General features: G+C 43.5%; 1 protein-coding gene across 6 annotated transcripts in view; it reads right to left on the minus strand.

Annotated features, from left to right (window-relative positions):
- Positions 1–93: 93 nt before the first annotated feature.
- Positions 94–16,177, minus strand: part of LOC115178658 (platelet endothelial aggregation receptor 1) — a 38,136-nt gene continuing 22,052 nt past the window's right edge. For 4 of the 6 annotated variants that reach the window (XM_029739928.1, XM_029739931.1, XM_029739919.1 and 1 more), the window contains 22 exons: positions 12,274–12,384; positions 11,915–12,016; positions 11,713–11,813; positions 11,340–11,432; positions 8,288–8,534; positions 6,747–6,852; positions 6,429–6,565; positions 5,980–6,192; positions 5,558–5,732; positions 5,251–5,371; positions 4,663–4,826; positions 4,206–4,308; positions 3,899–4,045; positions 3,622–3,753; positions 3,345–3,473; positions 3,080–3,205; positions 2,609–2,818; positions 2,312–2,418; positions 2,060–2,183; positions 1,835–1,897; positions 1,394–1,597; positions 94–899 (listed from right to left, as the gene is read on the minus strand). In XM_029739928.1, the coding sequence (XP_029595788.1) occupies positions 757–899; positions 1,394–1,597; positions 1,835–1,897; positions 2,060–2,183; positions 2,312–2,418; positions 2,609–2,818; positions 3,080–3,205; positions 3,345–3,473; positions 3,622–3,753; positions 3,899–4,045; positions 4,206–4,308; positions 4,663–4,826; positions 5,251–5,371; positions 5,558–5,732; positions 5,980–6,192; positions 6,429–6,565; positions 6,747–6,852; positions 8,288–8,534; positions 11,340–11,432; positions 11,713–11,813; positions 11,915–12,016; positions 12,274–12,380 (3,054 nt within the window). In that variant the 5' untranslated portion in view covers positions 12,381–12,384 and the 3' untranslated portion in view covers positions 94–756. Of the gene's footprint in view, positions 900–1,393; positions 1,598–1,834; positions 1,898–2,059; positions 2,184–2,311; positions 2,419–2,608; positions 2,821–3,079; positions 3,206–3,344; positions 3,474–3,621; positions 3,754–3,898; positions 4,046–4,205; positions 4,309–4,662; positions 4,827–5,250; positions 5,372–5,557; positions 5,733–5,979; positions 6,193–6,428; positions 6,566–6,746; positions 6,853–8,287; positions 8,535–11,339; positions 11,433–11,712; positions 11,814–11,914; positions 12,017–12,273; positions 12,385–16,177 lie in introns of those variants that run through there. The other 2 variants (XM_029739940.1, XR_003872661.1) reach the window with 2 other exon arrangements.

Raw genomic sequence — 16,177 nt, forward strand, 5'->3', positions numbered from 1 at the left:
CTTGTGGTTGACTTCTTAATAAAATGTAATCTGTGGTTTGATGTGTGATATTATAGAAGCTACCTGAGCACAAAATACTTCTGAACAAGTGCATACAATGTTAAGCCATTTAATGTACATTATATACAACATATTGCATGATTACATTGTAAAACATTGAGGAGCTAGCTGTACAAATGTGCTCTGGATTTCCCCTAATTGGAAGCTGACATTCTATTGTCTATAGGGGAGGGGAAAAGGGGCTTGAGGGGACATCATACTAAACTACTGACATCATGGAGATATAAAAATGCCTTTCAATTGCCGTCCCGGTTTATGTAATTCTGGTCAAAAGGCTTGAATGCCAAATCATGTGCTCCAAAAGCCAAGTCCCTTTATCCGCAGTATGAAAATAACATTTGAAGGAATCCCAAGTTTGGTCAAACTCAAATGCATGCATGTATGTCCTCAAACTGCGATACTGCCATTCTCAAAGCCTATCCCCACATGCCTTGGCCCTTGAGTCTGGATCACAAGAGTGTAACGGTGGATAAAATGCCACCGTAATCCACCAGGGGGCAGTGTTACTATGTAAACCCACTGACAGAAGCATCGGCATAATCTGCTGTCTTTGTCAGGTTGCCCTGACTGTCACTGCTGCAACTGACTGTTTTGTAGCCTTGAATAACCCCAAGACAACTTCCTACCAATGTTTTTGAATGGCAGTAAAGTTTAAATGAGTTCTTCTGCGTTGTGATGTTCAGAGTAGGGCTGGTGTCATTGGGGCAGTCTCCTGCGTACGGGAGAGGGTGGGCGTCGGACAGGTGGCAGGTCATAGTGTCCTGGGATGTGGCTGTTCACAGGTAGGTCATAGTGATTATGGGGCTCCTGCTCCGGGACACGCCCAAGGGAACTGCGCTCTGAAAAAATTGAAATAAACATTGTTATTGTCATCCGTCTACTGGAGTTTATATTTCTGATTGTCTTTATGTTTACTCAATGTCAATGGTAAATTAAGGATTATACTATAAAATATACAGTAGGATTCTCCTGGCCTAGGAATGAGGTTATTGCTATGGTCAACCCTTTCTCCAGCCCTCATACTGAGACTTTCCAATCCATTCCTGTGGTTTACTCCCCTCTCCCTTTCCTCACATGACCTCCTTTCATTTCCATGAAAACAGTACTGCCCATTCAACCATGTGTTACGGAAACCCATCCATCTCATTTGTCTATTTGCACAGTCTTAACATTTATTCATTTTTTTCTGAGTATGCTATGCGAAAGCTAAACGTTTTACATAGTGATAGAGAATTATCTGTTTTGTTGTTTTACATGCTAGCATAGCCAGATATTCCGCGTATACTACTGATTATAAATTGGAAGGGTCTTGAACAACAGTATAGTTACCCACCTCTGCGTAATGTTGATGTGCTGAATGGTGGAGGGCTGATCTCGGTGTAGGACCTCTCATGGGGCATGGCCGTCCTCATCTCCATGTAGCTGCTCTCAGGAGGGCCGAAGGGCAGGCCGGGCAGGTCTTTAATGGTGGCGTAGGGGTTCTCACTGTTCAGAGAACTGCTGCTAGCTGCCACTCCAGTGTCCTTTAGTTCTGTCACTAACAAGGGGCAGAGTGTAAAAGTTAACAGAGGAGCTGACTGGCTCTGGGTCAGCCAGGTCACATGTAGTTTGTCATCTGGTGATGGGTCGACAGTTCAGGCATGTTTTATGTTAAATATGCCACAAAAGGAAGGCATGTGTGAAAATGGATTGATGGAAATGTAGCATATTTCATGTTAACTTGGAGTTGCTGGAAATGAAGGAGAAAAGGGATATAGGAAGCATGGAAAACTACCTTTGTTGTAATATTTCCCAAGGCTGGCACTGTAGCTATAACTGCGGTCAATGCTGAAAGCTCCTGTAAACATTAAAAAACATTTTGCAAAATCTATTTTATTTATAGCAAACTCATAAAAGACAAATATCCTGTCTTGGTATTAAATCAATACCAGGTGATGAAATGGAGGATGAAAGTTGGCGAAGAACGGGCAGTTTGAAACAGGCAGTAAAAAAGACGGACCTGGTTCTTTGCGAGCCTCATGGTGTTTCCAGTCTGCAGGCAAAGTGGCATTGCTCTCCACCCCGAACAGGCCTCTCTCCCGCTCCATGTTCTTCACGTCACAGAAGAGCTGGTTATTGGTGTTCTGTTTGAAAGACACCGATATTAACCAATCAGAAATCATACAGCTCCTCTCAAACAAGCATATCCTGTATAAAGGACACGGGTGTAACACAGTTGACTCGAGACGGAGGTGACAGTAATGACACTTGCCTTGATGGCGCGGTCGTGGTTGTTGGGGACGTGTGGTAGAGGGGGTCTGCTCCCAGTCAGTGTGTGATAGCTGTGGTTGTAGTAGTGGTGGTAGTTGTGAGGAACATCTGAGGAGCAAGAAGGGACATGACATCAATAACCAGCACTGTATATAAAATACATTACTGTGTATGAATCCTAACCAAAAACTGTAACCTAGCCAGCGCTACAGTATGGATACATTATGTGGTCAAACTATTCGCAAACATTTGTTTTTTTAACGTAATCTTTTAAACCAACGCTGTATCAATACAGTACCTGGTATTGCGTATTCGGAGTTGACGGTGCGTGAGGTGGAGAAGGAGACTGTTGGTGTGTTGGCTTGCTTGTCTTTCTGCCGGCGGCGGTAGAGCAGTAGCAGGGCCAGCAGTAGCACCACCAGCATGACCAGCACCACGATGCCTGCGATGGCCCCCCACGAGTCCCTCTCCCCCGGGGACACGGGCACCATCATACTCACAAAGCGTTCTGTGTGGAGCACAGAGAACAAGGGTCATCACCGTCACAGGCCCTCCAGTCATCACCGTAACAATACTTAACGCTGAATAGCCTTAGGTAGATAATAACCAGTTTCATTACTGTCTTATTTAACTGGATTGTAGCAGATTCAATAGACAACTCAATAGACAACTATTATAGTCTGGTAGCTATGGGCAACAGTATGTCATTACTAGCTTGTAAACTGATGTATGGTTAGTAACTGTTCATTGGGTAAAGGGGAGACCATACCTTTTTTGCAGTCGATCCCTGGTCCTGATTCACACACACACTCCCCTGTCTGTGGGTCGCAGTAGAAGTTGGGTGGGCAAGAGCAGACTTGGGCACAGTTAAGGCCAAACATCCCATGGTGGCATTCTAGAGACACAGGCAGAGATTCAAAGTATGACTCGTGAATTTCAACTCTTTATAAAACAATGTCATTGATTTCGATCAGCAAAGGTCAAGTTGGGCATATGTTGTGATAGAGTAAAAAAATCCATTGAGCCAGACTTACGTAGAGTACAGTCAGGGCCTGTCCATCCTGGGGGGCAGAGGCAGGACCCATCCTGATGGTGGCACGATGAGTTGTGGGCACATCTACACACTCCAGTACACTGCTTACCATAGAGACCCACTGGACAGGCTAGGAATTACACCAAAACACACGTCAAGGTTAAATATAATATACACAAACATTTTTTACATGTAAAGCACTAAAGTATGCCAAGATGCTACGGGTCTTCTATATGTATGCTAGTTTGACTATAGGTGAGATATGGTTTAGTGCTGACCTTGTTCACAAAGGGCTCCAGTGTACCCGGGTTTGCACACACACTGGCCTGTGACATGGTGGCAGGAGGAGGAGTGGGCACAGGACGGGCATGTTATACTGCACTGGTCACCATACACACCTGCACTGCACACTGAGAGAAAGAGAGAGATTATGGTGATTCATAACAATTTAGCAACTTGACACATAACTTAGCATACGAATGAGATTGATGGCGATAGAGTGACATTTTCTACTTATTTATACAGGCATCAATATCAAGCATTTTCTGTACTCACTATGTTGACAGGTGGGTCCCCAGTAACCGGGGAGACAAACGCAGGCACCGCTGTGTGGTAGACAGGTGGCGCTGTTCTGACAGAAGCAGCTCTGGTTACAGTGGCGTCCCCATGTACCCTCTGGGCATGTCTGGGCACAGCGGGCACCTAGGAGAGAAAAGCACACACAAGACAGACAGAGAGACACAGAGAGACAGAGAGACACAGAGACACAGAGAGAGGTTAAAACCTGTAGATCACATTGGACTGACTAATTTCCAGGTCTATCCCAAGCTGACACTAACTCAACAGGGGCGTCGGTGCTTACCAGTCCACCCTGGCAGACACTGGCACTGCCCGCTGGCACCCTGGCAGCCGTCTGCGTTTAGGCAGTCACACCTCTTCAGGCAGCCTGGCCCGAACGTGCCCATCTGTACAGCAAACACATGCCAACCACGAAAGCATCGTCAAGGGAATCCCTGAACCATTTGGCCAGCACAGTCAGAGTCAAGCAAACTGTACTTTGGCAAGATACACTGTAAATACATCATAGTTGGCAGATTATCCTCATTGAAGGAAAGGAGGACTGAAGATAAGGGGTAGTCCAGAATATAGGCTTATGGATGCACAGAATGAGCTACAGTAAAGAAATAAAGACAGTGATTATATTATGAGTAACATTACTAATCTATGCATTGAAAAAAAATCACATCAGGCCTATGTTATGTTAAGATTATGTTACCTTTTAACAAACGTTATAGCTACAGTATTATACTGGCACTTACGGGGCATGGTTGGTCGCACAGGGGCCCCTGCCAGCCTGGAGAGCAAGTGCAGGATCCGTCTGCTGGGTTACACAAAGCCCCATTGGCGCAGTGGCACGTGGCGTTGCAACCCGGGCCCCAGGTGCCCTTAGAACAGGGTATGGAGCAGTACCGCCCTCGCCAGCCTGGAGAGAGACAGAGAGGGACATTTTGTAAAGGAATCATACAGGTCTGTGTCTGTCAGCCTGTATGTTTGTCTAAGCGTCTTTCTGTAAAGAGGAGCAACCATTTTGGAACAAAACACAGGTCTGCTTCTGATACCTATAGATTCAAACGGTATCGCGGTAGTTCAGCGTTACAGCGTGATTGAACTTTAAAGGCAATGTTCCCACGTTAGCGGTGACTGCATTCACGGTAAACGCTGCATATGTCGGCTCAAAAGGAAATCCCGTTTAAATTTAGATTGCCCAATCTGTAACGCTTCAGCGACACAGATGGAATCGCGCCCTAACTGACTGGTTCATACAATAAGGTAGCCACAGACATACTCACACCGTTGATATTATGACTATTCTCTCTCAGTCAGACTGTCTCTTATCAGTGACTCACCCTCTTTACAGAAGCAGATCCCATCAATGGGAGAGCAGTCCACTGAGTTGGAGCAGGAGCACTCCAGAGAACAGTTCTTCCCATAGGTACCACTCTTACAGGGACTCTCACAGTGAACACCCTACGCAACAGACATAAGCAGGTTATAACAGCTCACAACAACAGAAAAGCAGAATATATGCAATATGAATATACATTTCTGCATGCATGTTTATTATCTCAAGGAAATAACCCAAATAAATGTTACTTTAGTTATTGTCGGTGCCATCCCGTGCCCCATTCAGTGTTTCCTGTCCTAATCACTCACCGTGTACCCAGGGGCACAGTGGCAGCGCCCGCTCACACTGTCACACACCCCTCCGTTGACACACAGGCAGGGCTCCAGGCAACCATGTCCGTAGTAACCACGGGCGCAGGTCTCGTTGCAGTAAAGCCCCGCCCAGCCTGGCTGGCACGTGCACTCGCCTTTCAGTGGGTGACAGCTAGCCAATGGACAGAGGAAAACATGGTCACATGGGTGAGCACAATTAATACAGAATTTAACAAATCTACGAATGATAAACAACAAAATCATGTAAAAACTATTATGGGCTTTTGTGTGTGTGTGTGTGTGTGTGTGTGTGTGTGTGTGTGTGTGTGTGTGTGTGTGTGTGTGTGTGCGTGTGTGTGTGTGTGTGTGTGAATTGTTATGTGTGGCAGTGTGTGTGTGTACCCTTTCTTGATCCATACCTGAGTGTGTGTGTGTCGTGGCAGAGGCAGGTGCGTTCACATTGAAGGCCGTAGGTGCCGTGCCTACACATCCTCTCTCTACACTGGGGTCCACTGAAGCCAGGCTCACACAGACAGCCTCCGTCTATGTTATAGCAGCGAGACCCGTTGGCACAGTCGCACACACCCTTACAGTCCCGCCCGTAACTACCCACCTGACACTCCTCACTGCACCTGTGGAGATACAACACATACATACAAATCAGGACACGCTCCGAAACCAAAGTGGAATAATATATCTCTGGCTTCAGCTGAATCAGAAACTATTCTATTTGTATCCTATTTAATATCCTGTATGAAAGATACATGAACTGTATGATATAAACAACTTCTACCCAACCATGGGCGCAGGTTGAGTATACAGCACATGTATCTGTCTCTACTGCAGCGAGTTAGATAAACACACACACCTGTTCCCAGTGAAGCCTTCAGCACACTGGCAATGGCCTGTCTCAGGGTCGCAGTGGCCCCGGTTGTGACACACACACTCGTGGGCACAGTTAGGACCAAACCTGCCCTCTGTACAGCGCTCTGTACACACCTCACCCTGAGGAAGACAGAGAAAGAGAGAAAAAGAGAGAAAAAGAGAGGAGAGAAAGAGAAAAAGAGAGAGAGTGTACATGGTACGATGACATTAAAAGAGGGATCTGATTGATAACCTCAAAAGACAAAGATTTCCATGTTGACCCACTGATGCTGTTTGTCAATGTAGGGATCAGGAAACATACCGTCCACCCAGGGGGGCACGCACAGATTCCCTTCCCCTGGCAGATGCCCCCATTCTGGCATGGGCATCGCAGCGGGCATGGACTCTTTGGGCATGCCTTCTCACAACTGAGGAACATGGAGGAAAGAACTCTGAGTGGCAGCTCAACTCAGATTGTGTAGAGATGGAAATGTAGGGTACAAGTTAACGAGTTCCTATCTTTTTCAATTTAGTAGAATCTCTTTGCGATTCAGTGCATAAACATACAGAGAAAGTTGTTTAAGGACAAAAAAATGACTGCACTTGCAACAAATACTCAACTGTACACAGTAGAATTCATCAATAGCGGTACATTGCCAAACACTTCTACTAGCGCTTATAGTCAAAGGGACTGCCACCAAAAAAAGGCTTCAGAAAAGGTATTCCGTGACCCAGGAAACAAAACTGCAAAGTTTCAACATCATTACATAGATCATTTTATGAGTATGAGGACTGTGTGGTTCAAAACTTGTAAAAGTTGCACGTTGCTTAAATATTATAAATCAAAGATACAATTTCAAAATCATAGCATTTTGGGTAATTTCCTCTAGCAATGAGGTTGGCATGTTACACCTTGGTTACATTTGTTACACACTTTCCGTTGTCCTTGCTTGCAGAAAGCAACTTGTGTACCGGACCGGAGAAATCCCAGAATAATACGAGATAAGAAGCTGTTGAAAGGTGCTAAATAGATTTTTTATCAGATTTCAGAACAGCGCATTATGTAGCTGTCGGGACCTTGAATGTTTTGAGAGCTGTGTTAGCTGGCAAATGTGCTGTCTTTAGTTTGGCTAGAAGGCAAAAGCAATGATGGCCCTTGTAAGCTAAATACAGCTGACAAAACATCTTATACGGGTTCATCTGGATCAGTGAAGGACCGGTAACGTGTTGCTTGAGTTTATTCATAGAAGAACACCAAACGCACAAATAGTTCTGTGCACCAGTGTGTAACAAAAGTAACCAAGGTGAAACATAGCAACGTCAGAACGTTGCTAGGGAACGTTGCTAGGGATATTATCCAAGATGCCCTATGATTTTGATGCTAAAGACGTAACTTTTATTAAAAATAACAAATTAATATGCAACTTTTACAAGTTTTGAACCACACAGTGTTCATATTCACAAGATGATCTACCTAGTTGCTGACATTTTGCAGTTTTGTTTCCTGGGTCATGGATCAACACATTTTTTGGTGGTTGGCCCTTGGACTATTAGAGTGATGTGCTGATTTCTGACATTGGCAGCTGCCTCATATAAATAGTTTCCACTAATTCCTAGTGGTTCTCTACTCATCCTCAGGGGCATCTAAAACACAGGTTGTAACTTATGACTCATGCTCTAACCTAGTGTTTCAAGAGGGGCTCTTTTCCTGCTTTGGTAGGATGGAATAAGGCCATGGGATATGGTATAACAATTAGTCTACCGCCTCTGCATTTTGTCTTTCCAACCTTAACATTCTATTTACTTTATATTAATACATACTGCTCTAGGCCTATTTGAGAGAGCGTTAGTTCTACAACTCACAATGTCCCAGTGAAATTTTCTCGACACAGGCACTCTCCGGTCACTTTATCGCAGGAACCCCCAGTTCCACACTGGCACTTCTGAAGACAGCCCTTGCCAAAGGTGCCTGGTGGGCAGGGGTCCTCACAGCGGCGTCCAATGTAGCCTGGAGGACACTGGCAGGTACCGGTCACAGGATTGCACAGGCCACCGTTCTCACACTTACACAGCTGACCACAACCTGGACCCCAGTGTTTGTCATCGCAGGCTGGAAGACACAGACACAGATGATGACAGACACATAAAAAAGAAACCCCATACAACAAAATATATGTAATCATTTAAATGTATGCATAAACCAGTGGACTAGTGGGCCAGTGTACAATGTTTTCCATCTGATATCTCTGAAAAGGTTTTCCTTATATTAACTTAACCTGATGTAGTTGTATGGTGTTACACTGTATACTATATGTGATGTCATTGCAATGCACATTAACAAAAACAAATCCAATTCAATTCCATTTGGACCACTGGTCATGTTTCATCCCAACAACAACAGCACAGGAACCTGAGTAGAAGACAATGGTAAAGATCACTCCCCCAGGGACAATATATCTATATAGTCATGAATTTCCAACAAACCGAGACATAGTCTATGTCCAGCTCTAGCCCTAATAGCTCCAGAATCTTATGTTACAGACTTGTGATTCACGATTGACAGGGCGATTTGCATGGAGCCAACAAGACGGACGAGGTTAAAATTGAGAATTTCACAAGCGGCCTTTCGGGATGGCTCCGGCGGTTATCGCCAACCTGTGATTCGCACAGGGTTTGGATTTCAATCAGAGTTAAGGAGCATCAGGGGGGGATCATTCCTGATTCCACGAGAACCAGGATCCCACATGGACACACACTGACCCCTCCAATGTCTCATCAATAATACAGACTGACTGGGGCACAAACCCTATTCAATGGAGAGAAAAAAGATATCCAATACAGGTGATGTAACTGATGCTTTGCACACAAGTGATGATCTCACTAACTATCATGATGACAACCATTCAATGATGGATTGATACTTGTCTCACTGAGCTTATTTGGGAAGGATCAAACAAATCATAGGGTTCTAAATGGATTCTAGTGTGCTTGCTTCAGTCACAACTACTACTGCAGTAAAAACTACTACTACTTCTTCCACTATGAGAAAAATACTTTTAGACAGCTGAAGCAAGCACACACATTTCCTATCGGAACTGTATCTTTTCCACGTAGTTTATTAATGAGATCTTCCACCCACCTCTCTTTCCTTCAGTCACATACAGTATGTACTGTGTCACAGTTTCAATCAGGACGTCTTTGACAATTAAATGGAGGGGACAGTATGGCCAAATTAGGGTTTGGAGCATAAACTACCACATAGCAGAGAAATGTTTATTACTCTAACTCAGAACAAGACCTTTTTCTCTTTTCTTTGTTTAAATGAATCAAACGTTTACTCATTCCCTGTGTGGGCATGCGAGAGACGCTGAGAGACTGCAGTTGGAGTGTGTGTCACATTGAGTTATGGGAAGCTCAGCTGGAGCAGCAATAATGTTTGCACAGGCGTTCTCCAGGACGCCAATGGAGATTTAGGACCTGCAGGGTACTAGGCCTTCTACTATCTGCTATCATAGTCCAGGCCTGACAGGCCCAGCCATGAGTGTGGGTGAGTGAAACGTGATGGATTGGACACCTATGCTTTGAAGAGCTGTGCTAGGACCAGCTGGCTGTGCCCAAGCCTCTGCACGTACCAAACTTATAACAGAACCCAGACCTGTTCTCACAGAAATTGTCGATGTGTTTGTTTACATCTGATCAGGGTTCAAAAGTGACAGTTTTTCGATTGATGCGCTCTTTAAAATATGGCAAGTCTCCATTGTACTGTAAATGGAATGCATTAACATATAAGGTGGGACAATTCCTCTCTTTCCCGAAGTGTATTGTCCAAGTGGTGGTGGAGGTCACTTCTGCATCCAACCACAGCATTATCTCCAACATATCTAACTGAACCACGTCCAGTCCTCCCAAAACAATCTCTTATTAAACTACATTTATTTATTTATTTCTCTCTCTTTCTTCCTCTCTCCTTCTCTTTGTCCACTTCTCTCTCTCTCGCGCTCTCTCTGGCTGCCTCTGCCCCCTTCTCCCCTCTCTCTTGGTCTCTCTCTCTCCCTCTTCCTCTATTTTTCTCTCAGCTCTCTGTGCTAAACCTCAGCCTTTCTCTCTCGTTTCCCACAGCTAGCTCAACACACAAGAATCTATTCCAGGAAGTGTCAGCTCTCATTCTGCCAGTGGGCTTTATTATAGGACTCAGCAGTATGGGGCCGAGGCCAGCACTCGTTTGCCCAGAGAGAGAAGGAGAGAGAGACAAAGTGGGAGAGGGGTAACATTTTCCATTTCCCCTTCCCATCATCCCCTCTGAAGGCATCATACACCACCAGCTTAAGTTAAGCCCTCCATTCAGCACTGTACTAGTGACCTGGTTGAGTTCAGAAGAACACTGGCATTGATTAACTAGAAGTTTCTGGGTTAATAAAATGTTTCTGGGATAAATAAAATGTAAAACTTAAATCCTGTGCTGAGATAAAGCTATTTTACTGAATATGCAAACTATACATTTTTTAAATATTGATTTACATCCCGAGCCCTGGGTCTAAGCATGCAGTATAAGCTTTGGGGATGTTACATACTTGATGTAGCATAAAATGGCAAGTGAAAGGAAGGGGAGGGAGTGGGACATAGTGTCCTCCTGGTCTAATAAACTGTTTTCTGGGCTGTGGCTTACTTCAATGACGCATCACTGTTTACTTGGTCCCTTGCAGTTTCCATTGGAAAGCCCTATGTGTGTTTGAGTGTTATGTGTGAGGATCAGTTTTTGAGTAATGGTCATCTGTCATTTCCTGCAGACTGTGTGTGTGTGTGTGTGTGTGTGTGTGTGTGTGTGTGTGTGTGTGTGTGTGTGTGTGTGTGTGTGTGTGTGTGTGTGTGTGTGTGTGTGTGTGTGTGTGTGTGTGTCGATGTTGATGTAACGCACCACTGGAGCAGTCGTCGCCACGCCAGCCTCCCTCACACTGGCAGCGGTCTGGAGCAACACATCTCCCATGGACACACTCCTTAGTACAGCGGGCTAGTGATGAAAAACACACACAAACACACTCTTAAGTAGACTAGAAGGTTGGTGGAGAGTATAAAGAACAGTATAAAAAATATATATTATGTAAGCCATGCATGTCAACTCTGCAGAATGTAACCAACTCAGCAACCAAGCACAAAACTGGATGACTTCTAGAAATCAATGGCAAAATATGTAGAAATGTAATTAATTGAAATGCTACTGATGAAACCAAGTGAATCTTCTAAGTTTGTTTTGATATGCTAAGAAAGAAAAGCCATGGCGTTAAACTTACGGACACATTTGTCTCTGCTCTCGTAGTAGCCAGGGCAACACTGGTACCTCCGGCGGTAGTCCATCTTCACCGCCTGTCTGTATGCTGTCTTATAGGTGATCCTGGCCAACACAAAGTCAAATACAGAATACTTCCTGTTACCCTCTGACCTCATGGACACAACCAGGAAGTAAACATGAAGTGAGTCGGCAGACTGTGTTACCTGTGACGGGTGCATCTGTAGGAGGTGCGTGGCTCAGAGCAAGGTTCCTCTGTCACCTGGTCATAAGGGTGGGCATACGACTCCTTCACTGACGTTGTGAAGCTGGATGAAAGGACAAAATGTACTCAGACATAATAATACATTGACAGAATGGACCCATTATGGTCTAGATTTGAGACAACCTGAAGTTCATATTTTGTGCTACATATTCAATGATAAGTGCAACAATGAACAACAAGTTAGCTACAATGAAACCTGCTGCTACTTCTATTTCTTTCTCACACACTAAACAGTATAAACAAAAAATGTGCTCCCTTCTATTCTGGTACAATGAAATGAGATGAGCTACTCTGACTTACCTCTCCCATAGGCTACACACGTTGGGGTCCCTGGGGTTCAGAGACCAGGACAGGCCAATCAGAACGCTCAGAACCAGCAGGACGCTACAGGTCTGCAGTGACTGCATGGTCCTGAGGAGAGAAAGGGAGGGAAAAGGTTATGTAGGATATTTATAATGTCGATCTATGGGAGCAATAGCAGTGATAACAGGCTACAGATCGAAAGCATGAGGACCAACATTTGAGGAAAGGGTTAGTTATTAAGGATCAGGTTATTAGCAGGAAAGGGAATCAAATACCTATATTTTTTATTTTCTCATTAAACAGCAAATCAAATCATACTGGCTTTGATAAACTGACACTTGTCCGTTTTTTGTTTGGCACTGCTTTTAGCCCGCCATCTGAATTACAAAGATATCAAACACTTCACAATGTAAAGAATATGAACATTTATCTGAAACCTTCCCGTAGTTTCACTCCAAGGGGAATCTAATGATATTTTCAGCACCTATAAAGCATGGTAACTATTACCCCTTGTAAAAGAGTTCATTAAACACTAAGCAGAGGTAAAGCAGCGGGCCAGCATTGAGCCGTTTACCCAAACCCTCCCCGTCGTGCTCCCTACTCTCCCCATATGGCAACTTAGAACAGAGGAATCTGAGCAGTGGTGTAGAGTACTTAAGTAAAAATACTTTAAGGTACAACTTAAGTCATTTTTTCAGGTATCTGTACTACACTATTTATATTTTTGACAACTTTTACTTTTACTTCACTACGTTCCTAAAGACAATTATGTACTTTTTACTCCATACATCTTCCCTGACACCCAAAAGTACTTATATTTTGAATGCTTAGAAGGACAGGAAAATTGTCCAATTCACACACTAATCAAGATCCCTGGTCATCCCTACTGCCTCTGATCTGGCGGACTCACTAAACACAAATGCTTAGTTTGTAAATTATGTCTGAGTGTTGGAGTGTGCCCCTGGCTATCCGTAAAAATGAAATAAAAAACGTTGTGCCGTCTGGTTTGCTTAATATAAAGAATTTGAAATGATAGTATATTTAAGCAATTACATTTACTTTCGATACTTAAGCATATTTTAAACCAAATACATTTAGACTTTTACTCAAGTAGTATTTTACTGGGTGACTTTCACTTTTTCTAGAGACATTTTCTGTAAAGGAATCTTTACTTTTACTCAAGTATGACAATTGGATACTTTTTCCACCACTGAATCTGTGAGAGAGCGAGAAAGAGCAAGTGAGCGAGCGAGCGAGACAGAACTGGATTGGGGGGAGGAATGTGACTCCAGCTACCATCCTAGCTATTATCAATCAGAACTGGAGAGAAGACTCCACACTCTTCTGCCATGTCCCCTTCCACACTCACACCATCTGGATCCAATCAAAACGCAGACCCAGGGGAACGCCTAGTGATGGGGACCGGAGAAGGCTCTCAGGGAGGCCTGAGTTACCCCAAAACTCCCATGGACATTTAGGGAAGTTCAGGAACACTATAGCATGGGTCGACTGAAGGGCCAGTCCCCTCATCATGGGAAAGGGACGGTCTTTGGAGGATGGACTCATGTTGACATAAAATTGGTCAATGCTTTTTATTCCCTCTGACAGAGTTAGTGTACTATAGCTTCTCATGTCACCAACAAGCATGAAATAAAGAGCTTGGGGTATTCAACTATTTCTATCATTATTCCAAAGGAGATATTTAGTATTTTTGTTCAGTCAAGCAAAGAGAGGAACAACAAGCCACTTAAATAAGTCTAGGTCTAGCCCTTCACAAGGTTTACTTCTCCCCCCACAATGTAAGGGTGTGGTTCTTCAACAATGCCACGCTAGGATCCTTTTTAGGGGCTTCAGCCCTAGCATTTTCCTAATCAGAGTGACAAGCATACTGCAGCCACACCACAGCAGTCACACTAAACCTACAGCTGTAGATATGAGTTGATTTGGCACAATTCTCCCTGTAACATAAATCATGTTCATTCACTGATCTGCTGCTTTTGATATATCACCCCTCACAACCCTCCTGTCCTCTGTGTCAGGAGATAATACACATTCTGGCACACCCTCTAACGCCTTAAAAAGCTGCACCACAAAAACAGAATTTTATAAGAACAGGCATATGGTTTTTATTAAGAGGAGCAATCGACTTTAGCAGCCACTTCATTGGACTGGAGTAAATATTTTTCATTACCTTTTTTCTTTTTAATTGAGCTTCGTTAGACAAAGTCTTGAAACCGCATGGGAATGCTTAAGTGCTGAGAAAGAGAATGTAGGTTTAATGAGTGCAGACGTGAAGAGGGACAGCTCTGACTGAAAGTAAAGTCAACGCAGTTCACATTACATGTTTGGGTTACCTTTGAATTGAACGGTAGGTCGGTAAGTAGGCTTTTATTTGCTACTCCACCCATACATGTGGGTTGATTATTGATTCCTGCCCAAGCCTTTGCTGCTGAGAGTACACTCTTATAAAATTCAACTTACAGTTTATTAGCTTTATCCTCATCATCTTTTATAAAAATAAAGATTCTTCTTCTGTGTTTCTTCATGTAATCAACATAAGATAAAAACATACACATATGGCAAAATATATTTATTATTATTATTTATTATGTTACAAGCGCAGATGGGCACCAGATTTGGCTCTACATATCTATTAGGTCCGGGGTGTAATCTGGACCAGAGGTACATCTCTATGTGCCTTGAATGGTACAGAGGTGGTTCTGGACCTCTAATGCAGCAGCCTGCACTCGAAGGCTTTTGGGTTAGATTCAATGAGCAAAGCAGACCATCTCAATTGGACTTTCATGTGGCCCAATAAAAAAAAGAGACTAGGAATACACAGTACAATGCACGCACACACACACACACACACACACACACACACTTTCTAATACTTTCATCAACAGCTCATTTGTTTTTCTTGTTCTTAAAATGTTCCATGCACAAAATGAGTCCCATACATTCAAACGAGTACAGAGAGACTATTTATAGTATCTGAGTATATTCGCAAATTCATTGGACTCGTCTTGGCTCACAATGTCAAGCGCCACAGAACTAAACAAGTGGCCCACGCGTGTGCAGATCGTACCAACTGGAGAATGTCCTAATGTTTAAAAGGGCCCCACAATGCTCTTTCCAGAACTGCACAGGGACTTCAATGAAAACAAGGCCCAAATGAAAACAGATGTACTCGTGTCACATTAATCTTGCAAAACCGAGACACTCTTATGCATGTTATTACCATTCAATTTCAGTCATGAGTCTTGCAAAAGCCTCAGAAATGAGACTAAGGAAAAGTATTTGATTTGGTTTCACACAGATTGCGTTCACAGTTTTCATTTAATGACAACTCAGGAGGCTACTCACACATATTTACTGAAACTCTTTTATTATTATTATTATTATTATTATTTCATCTTTACCATCATTTGAACCATGAAATATGCATGCAATAGTGATTAATTCACATTTACTGAGCATCCTAAAGCTTCTTGTCTTCCAAGACAATCCAGTCCTGAGTGGGGTGGGGTCTTAATGGTCGCTATTGGATAACAAGCTCCTTAAATAAGAGTAGAGAGTTTTTTTGAAATGTATTTTATTATTATTATTATTTTTATTTTTTATTTATTGAATATTCGAAACATACAATATACTTGCAGTGAAGCCGCTCAACAACTACATCATACCAGTCATCCAACAGATTCCCATTCAGAGCGACACACAGAAGCATCCAGGGTCAATGCCCTGCTCAAGGGCTGTCACGACTTCTGCCGAAGTCGGTTCCTCTCCTTGTTCGGGCGGCGTTCGGCGGTCGACGTCACCGGTCTTCTAACCATCGCCGATCCACCTTTCATTTTCCATTTGTTTTGTCTTGTTTTCCCACACACCTGGTTTACATTCC

This window comes from Salmo trutta, chromosome 3 (genome assembly GCF_901001165.1).
Source record: "Salmo trutta chromosome 3, fSalTru1.1, whole genome shotgun sequence".
Lineage (NCBI taxonomy): Eukaryota > Metazoa > Chordata > Actinopteri > Salmoniformes > Salmonidae > Salmo > Salmo trutta.